The sequence below is a fragment of the Protopterus annectens genome, chromosome 4.part0 (assembly GCF_019279795.1).
Source record: "Protopterus annectens isolate FY-2018-M chromosome 4.part0, PAN1.0, whole genome shotgun sequence".
Taxonomy (NCBI): Eukaryota; Metazoa; Chordata; order Ceratodontiformes; family Protopteridae; genus Protopterus; species Protopterus annectens.
Genome location: NC_056733.1, coordinates 1631469109 through 1631486608, shown reverse-complemented (window position 1 = coordinate 1631486608; position 17500 = coordinate 1631469109). Strand labels below are relative to the sequence as shown.

General features: G+C 36.2%; 1 protein-coding gene across 1 annotated transcript in view; it reads left to right on the top strand.

Moving 5' to 3' along the window:
* The window catches only part of GLRA1 (glycine receptor alpha 1), a 1257010-nt gene that overhangs the window by 372095 nt on the left and 867415 nt on the right, over window positions 1-17500 (top strand). The window contains exon 3 of the mRNA XM_044069419.1: window positions 1603-1685. Coding sequence (XP_043925354.1) covers window positions 1603-1685 — 83 coding nt within the window. The remainder of the gene's footprint in view (window positions 1-1602; window positions 1686-17500) is intronic.

The window sequence follows — 17500 nt, the reverse complement described above, 5'->3', positions numbered from 1 at the left end:
ACTTTCTATAGAAGAGGGCTGCAGTGCTGTATTTTAAGACCAGAATTAAAGGTTACTGAACTTAAATCAATACACCATTATGTTTTACCCAAAAAATGGCCTTGTGGGATAATCCTAAAGACAAGATTTTGTTTTTCACCTAAAGCTTTTATTTCCCACTCTGCCTTTCACATCAACAGAGTATGGAATTATCCTGCCTGTCATGCCACAGATTAAAATGTGATGATTTAATAAAGATTGAAAAAAAAAGCAGATGCCTGGTTATAAACTGATGGAGATCATGGTACAGGAGGAATAGGAAATATGCCTTTCCTCCACTGTTGTGCAGTCTCAGAGTTTGTGGGGTAATCCTACTGACAAGTTTTTGTTTTTCACCTACGCCTTCTCTTTCCCACTCGGCTTTCATGTCCAGAGAATGTGGAATTATCTTGCCCATCTCCTATATGTTATTTTTCCAATTGTTTAGCATGGCAATACTCAGACATTGTTGCCTACTTCTAAACCTCTGGAGAATCAGTAACTTTGTTTTCCAGTAAAACTGTATAATTTTTGTTCATTGATATGATTTAAACAAAAAGTAATGGACCTTCTCCTCATTCACTACCTTTGTCTCTGTGGAATCAGGTTCTTGTTTATTCCAGCCATAGCTGCTCCAAGAAACTGTACAAAAAAAACTTCAACACTGTCAGGATGGTACCATATCAGCCCAGCCTGTCTTTACCTCAGCTCTGTCGACCCTCAGGAACTGCATACTAAAATTGACCCTGTTAGTAAGGCCCCAGTCTATGAGGAGAAGTTCAGGAAGGGGTTTTGGGACATGGCTGATGGCAGATGCCTGCAGGGGAACCTGAAAAAAGCTATGGAATACCTAAAGTTTCGATTAAGTTTGTGTTTCCAGTGCAAGAGGAAGAAGCTAGTTGTAAACAACACTACAGAGTAAAACAATTGAAAGAATAAAGGGTTACAAATACCTTACAATGTGATCTATTCCTTGGCCAAAACTCTTAAAATATGGTCACCAGTATCAGGTATGACCCAGTGGGATAAATTCCTATAAATATGTAATGAGGCTTCATCCAAACTTAATATGCCACGCTCCGAGAAATCTGAATACACAGAAATGCCAGTGCAATGGGAGAAGCAGCCATATCATGCTTAATTTTTATGTTACAGTGTAGGCATTTTAGGAAGAAAGACACAACTGAGAAATTAAAATGTTTTGTTTAGAACATAAATGTCTTTTAACACAATGAGTCCTGCATAGCATTGATGTAAGTGGTTACACTGACACCTGTAACACAGTAGAATCAGTTATACCAAGTTAATGCTAGTTTATGCTACTTTGCAGTCTAAACATAAAGCATAACACACTAGAAAAAAACGTATGCTGTGTTTGGATTTTAGCCACTTCCAAGAGAAGAAAACATTGTTTGGACTGCTATCATCATATTGAAATTAATGAAGACCATCTGCATTTTTGTTCATGGAAATACGTTGCCAGACATGCACACACTAGTTATTATAAAGCAATATGATAACTATTCAAAGCAGATAGCACCTTTAAAATATAAAGCTTTGTTTGTTTTTTCTTTCTTTCTTTAGAATAACATTAACTCTGGCCTGTCCGATGGATTTGAAAAATTTTCCCATGGATGTACAGACCTGCATCATGCAACTAGAAAGCTGTAAGTATACATCTGTTCTTTCTTCTTATGTTCTAACCCTCCTTCCCACATGAATCATTTCTGCAATATTTTTTGCTACACACTTTATTGTATTTAACTAATTGTAGAATGAAGCCTACTATGTACAATGTAATTTGGCATTTGAACTAAACCCGGCTACTCAAACAGATACAGAACTTGTGAGGGGCAGTGATATACGGTACTCTGTTAATAGGGAGTGTGTTTGCATTAGTATAACTAAGCATACTGCATTTTGTGTTGAGTGACATACTTTCTAATAGTCATGCATAGTTCTTTATAAAATCAACGTGTTCATTTTGGTTCAGTAATCACTCAAACACTTCCTCATTTTTTATCATATGCCTGCAAAGAACATTGCAATTCTCAGACTAATGAATGGATAGAAAAAAAATAAAAGAAACAGCAAGGAGTTCAAATGTAGAGGATATGGAATGGGAAGATATAACAGCCAGAAAAACAAAATCAAGAAAAGCCCCAGGCCCAGACGTAGTACTTAACTTTTGCTAAGAGTATTACTATCTTTACACAAAGATTTAGCCTTTGTTGGTGGGTACTAGGTTAGTTGCTCTTGTGGGTTATTTTAAGCCTGGTGTAAGATTCAAACCCTGTGCTTTGTGTTTGTGAGGTAAACACTTTAACTGTTATCCCAAACTCCAACCCCCTCCCAGGTTAAATATAATTAAACCTTATACACATAAAGCACTGCTGGAGCAGACAAAATTAGAATAATAAACCAACACTCAAAAATTGAGTATGCCTTGAGTAAGAATTACTTATATGTGTATCCTGAATGGACTGCAACCTGGCTAACACCAGGGAAAACAATACTCCTCCATAAGAGTGAACCTGCAACCATCCTAAAAACTATAGACCAATAATGTACTATTTGATGAAATACAAACTGTATATAAGAACTGATGTCATCAGAGTTTATAGTCATTTAGAAAAAAACCTGATGGCGATAGAACAAAGGGGTAACAAGGGTAATAAAAGAGCATTATATGGAAAAAGGATCATTTGTTGCTAAATAAAACCATAACAGAGAATTTCAAAAAGGGGAAGAATCTAAGTATGGCATGGAGAGATTACAAAAAAAAATGCAATGCACAGCATCCCATGTACACAGAAAAAGGAATGTTTACAGATGTATAAGATACATCCTACATTAATCAGTTACATTACAGGGACAGACTACTTTGCAGTTAAGCCATGACAAAGGGCAGATTATTATGTCATTGATAAAAATTCAAAGGGAGATAATTCAGGGTGATTCTCTGTCATGCTCTTGTTTAGTGTTGCCCTTAACCCATTAAGTTACTTAAGTAACAGATTAGGCCCAGGAAACAATCTTTTTCAAAAATTTCTAATATGCTTTTTGTGGATGACTTAAAATGTATAGTTCATCAGATAAGGAGATAAAAGCACAACTGCAAGTGGTTAAAACTTTTCTCAGATGATATAAAAATGTCATTTGGTCTTGATAAATGTGCAAAAGCAACATTTAAAGCAGGAAAGTTGCAGCACAAAAAATATATATATCAGTCTGGGACAGGGACATGATATAAAGGAGCTTGAGCAGGAGAAAGTGTATAAATAGTTGGAAATTGATGAAGGATCAACAATAAAACATGAACAATTGAGAATAAAACTCAATAATAAAACTAATATTAAAAACTGCCTTGATGTCTAGGAATAAATTCCAAGCTATAAACCATTTTGCTCTTTCTATTCTATCTTATAGTTTTTTGGTGACTGACTGGCCCAGAAGGATATTGTATCAGTTGGACAGGAAAACAACAAAAATGCTTATCAAATGTTATATAAAAATCATTGTGTTTACAAAGGTTATATATTCCTTCTTTTGAAGGAGATATTGGCCGCTTCTAAACTGATTACATATATAGATCTACAGTCATGGGACTGTATACATATCTGCTGTCCTCACCAGATCCAAACATAGTGAACATTTGAAAACATGAGAAGAAGTTTAAGATGACTTCTCTGTTAGTTTAGCAGAAGCCATTCTGTGTCAAGCGAAAATGGAAATCAAGCCAGAAATAAACAAAAATCAGACAGCAACTTAATGTTCCAAAAAAATAAAGGCAGAATATAAGGAGAAGGATCAGATGAGAAGGAAAGAAATGCGGAAAAGGCATAAATATTGTGGCAAGTAGAGAGATCTCCTGAAACAACCTCATGTTGGTCAGGATTTGATGCAGGAACGTTAAGGAGAGGGAAGTTAAAACAAAAGCTGAAAGGTTAATAATTGCGGCCCAGGATAGTGGACTTGGGTACACATTGGTTTACAAAGTCCATTGAACATGTGGGAGAAACAGACACATGCAGGGTATGTAACTGGAAACAGTGACACGACTTGTTACTGAATGTGATACACTCATTGCAGAGGCCCTTGTAAACTGAAAGGTACAATAATGTGGCAAGTCTGTCGCACTGGGAATTTTGTAAACTTTGCAATACTGAAGTAGTTGAAAAGCATTGAAAACATGAAGCTGAAAGCATTGTAGAGAATGATAAATTTTATATCACATGGGATCACGCATTACCAACAGTTCAAAAAATAGATGTGAGAAAATCAGATGTAGTAGTCCATGAAAGGGAGACTAAAGTAGCATTAATCATTGAAATTGCTACACCCAGTGACTATAGTTTCTTACATACAGAGAGAGACAAAAAGTCATAAAATATCAAGACTTGCAGCCAGTAACGAGGGCAATGTGGAAGAAGGATACCCAAACAGTTCCAGTGGTAGTAGGAGCAATGGGTCTTGTAAAAAAGAAATTACATGCATATTTAGATATGCTACCAATAAATGTAACTCTGTATGACTTACAGAAGGAGTCAGTTCTGGGCACATTGCAGGTGCTGTGAAGTGCACTTTTGGCTAACATCAAAGATCAAAACAATACTAATTTCATGAACTTTAATCTACCCAGACTTACGAATGGGGTCCATTCCCATCATGGTTTTAAAAACCAAAAAGTCTTGGAGAAATTAAACTGAAAATGATAGAGTGAAATGGGATTTAACAGAGCTTTCTTTTTCAAGAATAAATTATTGGCATCTACTGTACAGTGGTCCATTGGTTTTGTGTGCTTGAGTGCTGAAAGTTTCTTTTGGTTTGGAACATCTGTGTTGGTTTGCATGCACAGGGCAGCATTCCAGATCATGTGCCCTTCTTTGGCTTGCACTTAACCAGTACTTCCCTTAAATTTAACACAAGCCATTCCCAAAATGCTATGAAAGGTTTAATGGAGGTGTGAGTGTGAAGCATCCAGTTATGGGAGTGAGATATTTTTTTTCAATTTCAACAGCCTGCCATTTTGTTGTATCAGTTTTAAGTATTGAGTAATCACAGGGTTAATGTATGAATTGCTCATTCTGGATATTTAAGTTGCTACTGAGTTTTTATTTGAATGTTATCAGACAACTCTGTCCAAGGCTTTAAAGAATTACACAAAAAAAAAGCAGTAAACCTAATAGCATGCACTGTTACTCATGTCACATATGCTGTTACTTATGTCACATATGCTGCTACTCCTATCACATGCACTGTTAATTATGACACATGCAATGTTACATCACATGAACTGTTCCTCATGTCACATATACTGTTGCTCACAGCACATGCACTGTTACTCATGACACATGCAATGTAACTCACGTCACATGCAATGTTACTCTACGGCAATAGAGCAGACTGAATTCAAGCATATATGTGACTGTTTAAATAAACAGAAGTTAAATAGTCGGGAAAATATAGCTGGCAATGCACTTAACTAAAAATGAATCTAAAACTTATGAGTGCCTTAGCTGGGATTTGTATGACTTGTTATATTTAACAAATATACCAACACTGAAGAAAAAAATGATAAAACAAATAAATGAAAAGAGCACAGATTTCTGCGGCCACTTTAAAGTCTTAGAAAATGATATCTAAAGTAGCTGGCAAACAATTTATATTTCTTTGTTAATGTGCTCTGTTCAGCACCATATCACATTTCTCCTTCAGAAACAGATATATTAAACTTCCACTTTACCCAAACTTCTCAACTTTTCATTTGGTGTATCCTTTCCATTTTGAACACATACACTGCAGACAAAACATAGTCCACTTTCAGTGTTGAACTGAAATGTTTCCTGTGGAAGTATTTCATTACTGGTCTAAGAAGCTCCATTTAGTCGGAGGGAAACCTAATCTATCTTCAATATGGTACTCATCACAATAAGATACTCTTTTCTTTTGTTTTGATAGTTTGATGCTATACTTTTGTGTGTGTGTGTATGTGTGTGTGTGTGTGTGTGTGTGTGTGTGTGTGTGTGTGTGTGTGTGTGTGTGTGTGTGTGTGTGTGTAGATAGATAGATAAATATGTGTGTGTGTGTGTGTGTGTGTGTAGATAGATAGATAAATATGTGTGTGTGTAGATAGATAGATAAATATGTGTGTATGTGTATGTGTGTGTGTGTGTGTGTGTGTGTGTGTGTGTGTGTGTGTGTGTGTGTGTGTGTGTGTAGATAGATGGATAAATATGTGTGTGTGTGTGTGTGTGTGTGTGTGTGTATGTGTGTGTGTAGATAGATAAATATGTGCGTGTGTGTGTGTGTGTGTGTGTAGATAGATAAATATGTGTGTGTGTGTGTGTGTGTGTGTGTGTGTGTGTGTGTGTGTGTGTGCGTGTGTGTGTGTGTGTATTAAAACTTTAAATTAGCTGTAAATGATAAACATAACCTTTGAGCTAAGGCTAGTCAAAAGGTAATAAAATGTTATAGACAGACAGTTAATTGTTTTAGTGAACCTGAACGTTTTTGAAAAAATAGTTAGTGGTGAGGGTGTTACCTCAACCACAGCAAAGCACACTTAATATTCAATTTCATTCAGTCCTGGGAAAACCTCTGCATTGAGGAATAACTGCCACTTTAACTCACAAAACTCCAATAAAGTATCCACATCTCCATAAAATAAATCAACCTGTTCTAAAACTAGAAACACAAATTTCTGGAACCCTGTGCATACTTGACTGTGTTTACCAAAAACATTATCTATGTCTTTATTATATATGGCTACACAGTGTTCTTTGATATGGCTTTACAGTTTACTTGATGTCTTTCCTACATAAAAACTGTGGCAGGTAACACAAACCCCTGCATAAACCACGATGATGCTATGACAGTTAAAAAGTCTATGCAAAACCACTGTATAGTTACAATGATGAAAAACATAGAGCCAGAGTCAATAACACCTACACTAAGTGTACACTGTTCTTTGTGAACAGACAACACAGACATAACTCACACCTTCTTCCCCCTAATTTTAGTTTTCCTACTGATATTCTCGCAGCTTTAATTGACAGGGATTCACATAGGTTGCCAAAAAGTATAGACTACGTGTACACTTAGTGCAATCTTTCTGAGTAACTAGAAAGCACAAAAAATGTGATAGGAATTTTATTGAATACATATCGTGTATGCATAGTGTACACTTAGTGTAGTCTTTATTGAATCTGGCCCATAGTTTAAGCCATTGTAGATGAAGTTGCAAACCAAGCATGAGCCATAGGCGAACATGCCTGGAGGTTTATCAGTGTCATTAGAATTTTCAATCATAAATGGTGCATCTGAATGTTCAAATGAGGTCTTCAATGATTTAGTTCTCGTGTGTGAGTAAGTTGGTGCATTTCCTAATACTGAGGTTAATTCCCTGCTACTACGTATAATGTCCAAGTTTTTAGAAATTGTGTCTTTCGGCTTTTCCCGGTTAGGGGTCTCCACAGCGGAACTCCAGTCTGCTAATGAGTGGCAGTTGATTTTTACATACCGGCTTGCCAGGCCTGATGCACAACCTTCAACGAAGGTACACCGATTCACGCATGTCTCCACGCAGAAGACGGTCTAGCTAAGAATCGAACCGGACAGCGTCTTACTGTGAGGCGACAACGCTACCGTAGCACCACCACCGCAGGTGTCCCAGTTTTTTAGAAATAATGTCTGTAATTGGTTTCTGGTCTAAACAAATAGGAAGTAGAAAACTGAAGGTCCAAACTACAGTACTCTCCTGATAGGTCTGCAAGGGGGTTCGGTTGAATGCAAAACTTTGGAAAACTAGAAGGCTCGGTCTAAACCAGCACATTGATTGGGTGTTTGTTGATTGGGTGCTTGCTAAACCCAAACTTGAGTATTGGTTGGAACTTAGAGTCACGTGACCAAGGGAGCCCGCAGGATTTTTTGCAGGAGGGTGCAAACCCAAGCCCCGCCCACACAGCCCCACCCCCTCTGCTGCCTCCGCCCACATGGCCCTACCCCCACCCCCACCCACACAGCCATTCCAGTGTCCCATTACTTGGCTATTTTTCCCCATTTGTCATAGACACTGTTCAAATCTTTCAGTGTGCATACTGTTTTATGCTTTACTTCTACAATGATTACAGATATTTGGATTTCATTTACAACTTTTATTTAAAATTTTATAGCAAAAACACTGATAGACATTTACTAAACCTAAACAAAGCAATAGTCTTACAATGAAAAGAGGCTTAGCATTAAAACTTCTTTACCTTTGAAACCCACATTCACCAAAACAACATTGAAACCCGCATTCAAAGAAAATGCATCTGGCCAGTGGCAGGGTAAGTTTACCTTTGGGCTGTTTTCAAATCATAGGCTCCTTGCACACATTTTTAGAACCATGCAAACGTTATTTGATTCACCTTCCTGACTATATTAATTATACTTTATAATAATTGAATTATATCCCTTGTATAATATAGTACCACTTGTTAGAGTGTGTTTTAAATTTATAGTTCTGAACATTTTTCCTTTAAGCAATGAAGCAAATCATATGATATGAACCAGTAATGACAACCTGCCCAATTCAGAACATTTCAATCATAAAGGGCCACTCTACTCAAACTTCTGTCATACAATCCACCAATAACAATCAATATGCAGAATCTTTGCAGAAGTAAAACTCATCTGAATAATTCCACATTGAGATCTGAAACCAGTGAAGAGGTTGTTGCTAGAAAACAACTTTATATTTCAGTGTTTCATCTACAAATTCAATGCCTGCTGCCCTTGAAGAATAAATTGCCTATGTTATATTAAAAAAATGGTAAGCTGGTATATTGCAATAGGGAATGGGTGGCAAGCTGAAAAACAAGTTCATAGTTATTAGGCATCTCATCCAAAGGAGGACATACACCCCTTTAAAATACAAATCTACATGTTGTGGGAGCAGAACCTACAGCTCTCTGTATCAAGATGCAAGTATGCTACCTGCTGTGCTGCTTTAAAAATTCTATACCACAATAGTGATACCATTTGCTAAACAAAACAGTTGCACATTTTAAGTAGGCTTAGCATGAGCAGCAGTAAAATTCTCTTCCCTTGAAGCTCACAATTCCTTGAAAATGCACTTGAAAATAAATTCCACCTGCTAACTCTAGGACATTTCACTCTCTCTAACACACACCTCAACCTCTAAGTGCAGGAAATCTGGACAAAGCCTAAAATAAATAGGAGCAGATTATAAATACTGCTCTCATGAACTTAGAACATTGCTAGAATAACAGGATTTATGTTAGTATGCATTTTTCTAAAGGATACGACATCTAAAACTCAAATGTCTGTCATTATTTAGCAACTTCAACTTTTTAGGAGGAATATGGGGCAAAAATCTGGACATTCTCCAAAAACCTGGACAGCTGAGGGGTATGCTTCCTCCTTCTTATACATACTTACAGACACACACACACCATACCTCTCAATCTGTTAACACGAAATCTGGACAAAGCCTGTTATAATGTTAGGAATAAAGGCCCACAACTAGGGACACATTTGAAAGATGCTAGAATAAAAGGATTTGTGTTAGAATTAAATTTTCTGAATGATATGAAGTCTGAAACTGAAATGCATGTCATTATTTATTAACCAACTATATTCAGATATAGTTGGTTGTCTCAGTACTCACCGTGGCTTGCATATTCTCCTCTCTTGAAAGGCCCACTCTGCTTAACTTGTGTATTATTTCCTCAGTCACTTCACCATGGGTTGCAAGGCAGCTTTATCACTAGTGTGTGCACAAAATATAATGCCTTCAATGAGTCTTGTAAGAAATCACATGCAATCATCATGGCACAAAGGTTCTACTGAAGATGCTTCCAATTTTTCTCATACACGAACACGACAGAAGCCAGAAACAGCTGTTATTCCACAGCTAGATGCAGCAGTAGCAAAACAAATTGCAGAGAACCAAAATAAATTGGAACCAATTGTATCTACCATTATTTACTGTGCAACCCTTGACATTCCTCTCTGTGGAAAAGAAGGCTCTGGTGGAAATTTGTGTTACTTGTTAGATTTTCGTATTGAAGCTGGTGACACAATACTGAAACAGCACAGTGAAACAACTGCAGGAAATGCTTGGTACACATCCCATAGGGTGCAAAATGAGCTGCTGGCAGAATACAAACATGTACTTCGAAAGGAGATTGTGCAGCAAACAGGGCAGTTGGATTTAGTGTATTGGCAGATGAAACTGCAGATATCTCAGACATTGAGCAGTTGTCATTGGGCATTTGGTTTGTTGATGATGATTGTATTCGAGAAGAGTTTGCGGTTTTTGTTCCCATTGTTGTGAGAGATGCTCAGTCTGTATCAAATGTCATTGTCAGTGAATGTATAAAGTGTGGTCTAGACCTGGAAAAATTACTCAGACAAGGCTATGATGGCTGGTCCATAATGGCAAGCATCCAAAATGGTGGTCAGGCAAAGATTTGTGAAAAGTATCCAAAAACAGCCTTTATCCACTGCACATCTCACAGACTAAACCTTGTAGTCAATGATCTGAATGATGTTCCTGAAATACGTAGTGCTGTTGGTGTTATCAAGAAGATTATTACTTTTGTCCATGACAGTCCAAAACGACGAGCATTGGTACCAAATATACCTCTTCTGTGTGAGATATGATGGACCACGAAATATAAGTCCATTTGTGTGTTTAGTCAGAACTTTGAGAAAATATTTGACTACCTGGCTGATCTTCAGAAGAGCACTGCTGGTGAAACCAGACAAAATGCACATATGTTACTCAGTGCTTGCTCGTCATGCACATTTGTGATTTCTCTCTTCATTATTGCAAATTACTCATCAGTTCTTTAGCCTGTTGCCCAGATGTTTCAGTCTGTTCAACTTGTATAGTAAAGGTTCAAGAACACATCAACACTCACTGAAATATCCAAGGAGCACCACAACCATGCTGAAGAGCACTTTAGGAATGACATTCTCAGTAAGGCAAGATCACTAGCAGATAATCTTGGTATTGAGTTAGTGTTGCCAAGGATTTGAAGTTGAAACACCAAGCAAACACAGTAGGCGTGGATTTTGAGAATTATTACAGAACAAGTATTTATATTCCCTATCTTGACTCATTAGTTTCTTCACTGACGTCTCGCTTTTCCACCAGTAACACTGCTCAGTTCAACTTATTTTATCTGCATCCTAAAATGATGCAAAACCTAAAACATGAAGAATTCTGAAAACGAATTGCCTTCAGTAATGAACTATACCATATTGTTACTATATCTGAATGCTTACTTCTTGTCTGATGCATTGGCTTTGAAGTTATAAGACAACCTAAAGAATCCAATGGGCTTCTACTACCTTTGCAGTCAATATCTTGCAGATCTTCTATCAATGTTGTTACTGAACAAAAAAAAAAAGTGTCAGGTATGGGATTAAAAAAAAATAATTTTCTGATGTGTTTCAGCTACACCAATGATTAACATGTACATCATGCTAATCTGGACAACAACAAAAAATAAATACATAAAACTATTTGATTTTTGCGTTTGTACATGTTTATCCAAAGAAAACTTAATACTGCAGTATGAATTCTGGATAGGAATATGTGTTTTATGCACAGTCTTCACAGTTTCCCTTAAAATGTCAATGAACCTCACATGAACTTGTCTATATTCTCCTGCTTTGACAATCTGGCTAGTGTTTTTTAGTTTTTCCTTTCTTGTCTTACCTTTAGTACAGCTTCAACATTATCTGTACTAAACATACTGTATGAACAATCATATGTTACTACCTACTATACTTTTAATTGTTATGTCTAAACCACTATGCTTATGTAAATATCTTATGCAATCATATATCTGCTATATTTTATAACTGTGTAAACCACAATGCTCATGTAAATATCTTATGTATAGTATGTTAGCAATTGTTCTGGAGCTTTTCTCACTGGGCCTCTGCTGAAAATGGACAGCTTTGTCCAGCCGGACCTCCCCGGTAAACAAATGTAAAATAAAAACCAATCTGACCTTTATGTGGATTCAAAAAAAAAGTACATCATGTAACAGAAACCAAAGAATGGCTCACTGTGAATTTACTATAATATTCTGTAACTGAATGCACATTACTTAATGTTAACTGATAAAAAAAATAAATAAAAATACAGTATGACAGGGGAAGAAGATAATGCTTTATGATTTGTAAACTGCTCATAAATTGTCACAATCCTTGAAGTGTATAAAACACCTCTTTCTAACCTTTAGACTCCAGAAAACAGTTTTTCTCAATAAGCAGCAATAAAGAATCCAGCATATAATAAAAATGCATACACACCAGAACATAACAGTTAAACATACTGTGCATGTCTCTGCATATCTGTAAATTAGTAAGTCATGTCTTTTTAAACCTGTAGTAAATGTTATGTTCTCCATGACAAAGTTATGTATATAGTTCTTTGCATACACTCACCTTAGTAAACTGCTTGCAGAAGACAATGTTAATCCATCCTGACTGTGACCAATACAACACTTCATTAAAATATCTATTAATCTACTAAGAAAACAGATTATCCTGACTGCGACCAACACAACAGTTCATTAAAATATGTATTAATCTACTAAGAAAACAGATTTCTGCCTCAAAGTAAGAAGTAATTAAAAACAGTTAACAACAACTCCCCCACTTTGGTCTGACATCCTGTGATTTGTAATGCTAGCCACTCTCAAAAAAAATATTTATGTTTGGGACTTCCTTATCAATTAAGGTAGAATGAAATCACCAGCAAAAATCATCACTTCTTGAAGATGTGACAACAATGCAAACAGCACAACATAATTCTATTGATAAGTACTGCAAAATACTTTATTTGCCATTTCCTATGCCAACTGCATATGGGGAGAAGTTGGAACACAAAGGTGAAGCAATCAATACCTTTATTTGGCCAAGATAGATTTTACAATGCACATACTGGAGCTTCACCTTCAACAGGGTCAGGCAACAGCTACTAAATAAACAAAACCCTACGTTTAATAAAATAAACATATCTAATTAGTCACATTTCATATTTTGAAAGTTTACTATTACAAATACTTATCCATCTCTAAACTTGAGTGCAGTGTCATATTCTAAGAAAAAAATATATAAAAAATATTTATTCAGAAAGAGTAACAACCTATAAAACTTAACCAGCAGCCAATGTCTTGTCACATCAGGACAAAGTCCAATAAAAAGTGTTCCAAATTTCAAACCAAATTATTTATACGTAGCACAATTGAAGTTATGGAAACTCCCAATCCCACAGTGTCTGAAAACTTTTGAACTTAGGACTTATACATACTTTAAATAAAAAATACTAGTAACTACATGTAAACATTTGAAATACGCACAGATAGAAAACAGTAGCAAAACTCAATCTGGTGCAGGCTTGTATTTCAGCAGACGGCAAAAAGTTTAGGTGTACATCAAAACACTCCAGCTGGAACTAATTGTTAACAGTTGTGGCACAGTTCTCTAACAAGGGGTGGACACAGGAGCAGAGCAGAAGTACTATGTACTACTACAGAAATAACGGGTGACGTCTGACAGGCCAAAATTAAATCAGACTCTAGCAGTTATACCTTCGGTAAGGCCACCTCCAGGCAGGCACTAGTTAACATGGATGCTGATACCACTCTATCCCTAATGGCTGATAGCAGCCCCATAAAAAAAAGTAAAACTGACAGCATCGTTCCCTCACAACATGCACCAAAAATGTGCAACAGGCAACTAGGACACAACTATGTTCTAGTTTCAATTGTTAAAACATATACATTTACACAATTACAATAGTTTATATACATTTCTATTCTAAGCTGGCAGGGCATGCTGTGGTTACATTTTAGCTCAGTACTTTACACCTTTACACACACTTCTATATGAGTCATATCAATATTCACAAATGACATAGAATTATTTACAAAATTCCAGATATCTGGGCTGTCAGTATTTCCTTTTGTGACAGCATATTTTCCCCTTTCTCCAATTTTATGCAAACCTCAGATTATGCATCTGAATCTTATATAGAATAAATCTGTGCAGCAGAAGGTACAGAGTGTTTGAGACAAACAATAAGAATTCAAGGACAGATTGTTATCAAACATGGTTTAATCACTAGCTTTGAACATAGTCCCTGATCACCCTGTCCTAATTTTCCATTAAGACACTATGCCATCATGCAACTGTAAGTACTGCTTGTAACATCCAGACCAGTGTCCTACTTGTTACTAAGTCAGTGTTTTCCAGGTGTATGACAGGGCCAGAACTGTACATATCTAGTTTTGCACTGAATCTCCTATTTATAACGACTGAAACAGACCCAATTTGCAAGATTGGGTTTGTTTGAATGATATCCTTTATATCCTCAGTGAACAGAACTAATCCTTTTACCAACACCTTCCCCTTCAGTTTTACCCAACTGCAGATATTAAGTTGCACAGTATAAACTTGCTGAGAACTTACATTCTCAATATCTTTATGAAGTTTAATTTCAGTGTCATTTTCCAATCTGAAGGACTGCAAAGGTTCATCAGTTATAATAGAGCCACAATTAATCCCAACAGAACTGCTAAGACTGTATATTGTAAGGAAATACCATTTGTCTCCTTCATGCTGTTCAGTACAGTTTTCTGTTTCTTCCCAGTCTGTCTGTACATTCCTATCAAACTTGATGTCACTTCCACTCAAAGACTGTTATTTACTTCAGTTTTTTCATGAATGCATTATAAGTGTATACATTTAATTTTCCCATTTGCTGGCTACTTCTCTAAGTTTCTCTTCTTTTTATTCCAAACAAGATTAAAGTATACTCGATGATTTATCCAAAGAAAATCTACTCGTCTGCTGAATAACTTATTTCCTTTACTAATATAGTTTCAACATGTCACACCATCAGCATCTATCAATTGCCTCAACAACTATAATACAAATCTAATGAAGGCACAATGTATGCATTGCCTTGCTTACATGACATACAGTTACTTACAAAGTCATATCAATAAAAAAGAAGTAGACTGGAGAAAGATGTTTGTTTATCTTAAGATATGAGGAATTATACCCACTATTTTTGCCATGGAAAAATGACCCTCGGTATATAAACACATAACACTCACACACCTACCTCTCACTTCGTCCCAGCAATCCAAACGTCCTCTGGAATTCAGATTCCCAGCAGGCGCGAAAGACAAAGACGTAAACCATCAGTCGCACAGATAAAACAGGTGTTTGCGACCTGTTTTCGTCTTCTGTGTCTGTGCGACTGGACGGGACGCAAAGGGCTTTCTTAAAGAGGAACACCCTTTAAAAAAAAAACTTTTTTCCATACCATTCACTTCCATAAATATACTCTTTAACAACAGCAGTGGATAATTTCTAGTCACAAAAATACTGCAGAGAACTCTGCTTTCCTGAATAAAGATGTCATTCCTACTAATAATATGGGAGTATCTAATGAATTACCCCCTTACAATATTTTTCTTCATAAAAAAACAGATGCTGGCTTCTAAAATCTAAGTAATTCTTATAATAAGTGTTTTTTCTGAAAATGTTAGATTCCCAAGAAAGATTATCCATGTTGATTTCAGTGTCCAAAAACTGAACCACCGTGCCACATCTTGACATTTTAAAATTGAGGAAAGGAATGTTTTCTGAAAGGGACTTGATGAAACAGTCGACACTTTCAGGTGTACCCTGACACACAAAAAATATGTCATCTATGTATCACTTGTACGGTCTAGTTTGTTGAAAACTTGGCAGATGAACCAGGGTGTTGACTTCCCATGCACTTAAAACCAGATTACCATCTGCTGGGGCAATTGTTGACCCCATTGCTACCCCTTTAACATGTTGGTAAACAACTTCATTAAAATGAAAAAACGTTTTGTTGTAGCACACAAGAGATCAGGCTGCAAATTGTTTCAATTTTACTATGTGAGAAAGTAAAATAACTGTGTAGGGATGTTTTAGCTTATTCAATACCCTCAGTGTGCGTGTTATTAGTGTAAAGTGGTTCAATGTCCAACTTAACAAGCATTTTATCTTCATATGTTGGATGGTTAAGAAACAGTTAATTTAAAAAAGCCCAAGAGTCCTTTAAATATTAAGGCATGGTTTATACTGTCAGATTAAGTAATGAGTCAATAAATTCAAAAATCGTCTCAGTCTTAGTCCTTTTATTTGACATTATATGCCTAAACAGTGGGTTTGCTTCCTTATGCATTTTTGGGATGCCAAAAAACTTCCCAAGACTGGGTGAGGTTACATGCAAAACATGAAAATCTTCCAATGAAATTAAATTATTTCATTTTAAGTTCTTTAGCAACTTGTCTATGCATGCAATGTTACGTGGGTTGGCATCCCAAAATGTAAAATACACATACTGTTGACTATGGAATGTCACAGTATGTTAAGATGCATAGCATGGGTGACTGACGTCACCTCCTGCTATATCTAATACATCAGACTAAGGGTGTCAATGTATTCAGTTACGACTTGGCCGCAATTTCTCTTTTCCAGATTCAGGATTTTGGGTCAACCATGTGAACAGTGGACCTATGCAGTTTCAAGGTTTTAATAGTAAACTATATATCTATGTACAGTATATATATATATATATATATATATATATATATATATATATATGTGTGTCTGGGTGTGTGTGTGTGTGTGTGTGTGTGTGTGTGTGTATATATGCATCACTCTTCTGTACCAAAACATCTTTATCACCATTCTATGTATTTCAATAAAGTGTTAACATCACTCTGTGGTCATCATCAAACTTTGCTTTAACACAATAACTCATCACAACTTAAGAAGACTACAAAAAAACTACACATTGTAAATACAAAAACAAAGATTAACTCTCAGTAAACAACTGAGTCACCTAACATCTGCAAAATAAATATACCCTTATTTTAACAAAGACAACAAAATAAATCTAGTAAAAATTAATTTAAATCCAAATTGCAGCCAAGCAATTCAGAAAGGACATCACTGGCAAATCAGACGTAAAAACACAAAACTAAACCATCTAGCATTGAATTAATGTAAGCACAACACTTATAAATAATAACTTTAGAAAACACAAAATTATTCCTCACTACTTTATCAGCCTACTTACAATATTAAAGTGTATTGTTAGGTTACCACTTTAAATGCCGAGACCTGTTGTAGCGAGTCATGAAGAATGCAGACTGAATGGTTGACTTACATATAGTCCAAGATGCCATTTCTTGGAATATTCCCTTGTCTCCAACATATGGCAATCTTGGAATTGGCTTGCCCCCCCCCCCCCCCTGCAAAACAGGGAGAAGAGATATTTTCGAGATTTGCTCTTTTCCTGTATTTTCAGTCATTTTTCAGCTTATTGGCACTTGGCATTTTGCGTGCCAACATTTCAGTAGGGAGCCATATTGTTAAACTCCTCATTTAATGGTTCAAAAACAAA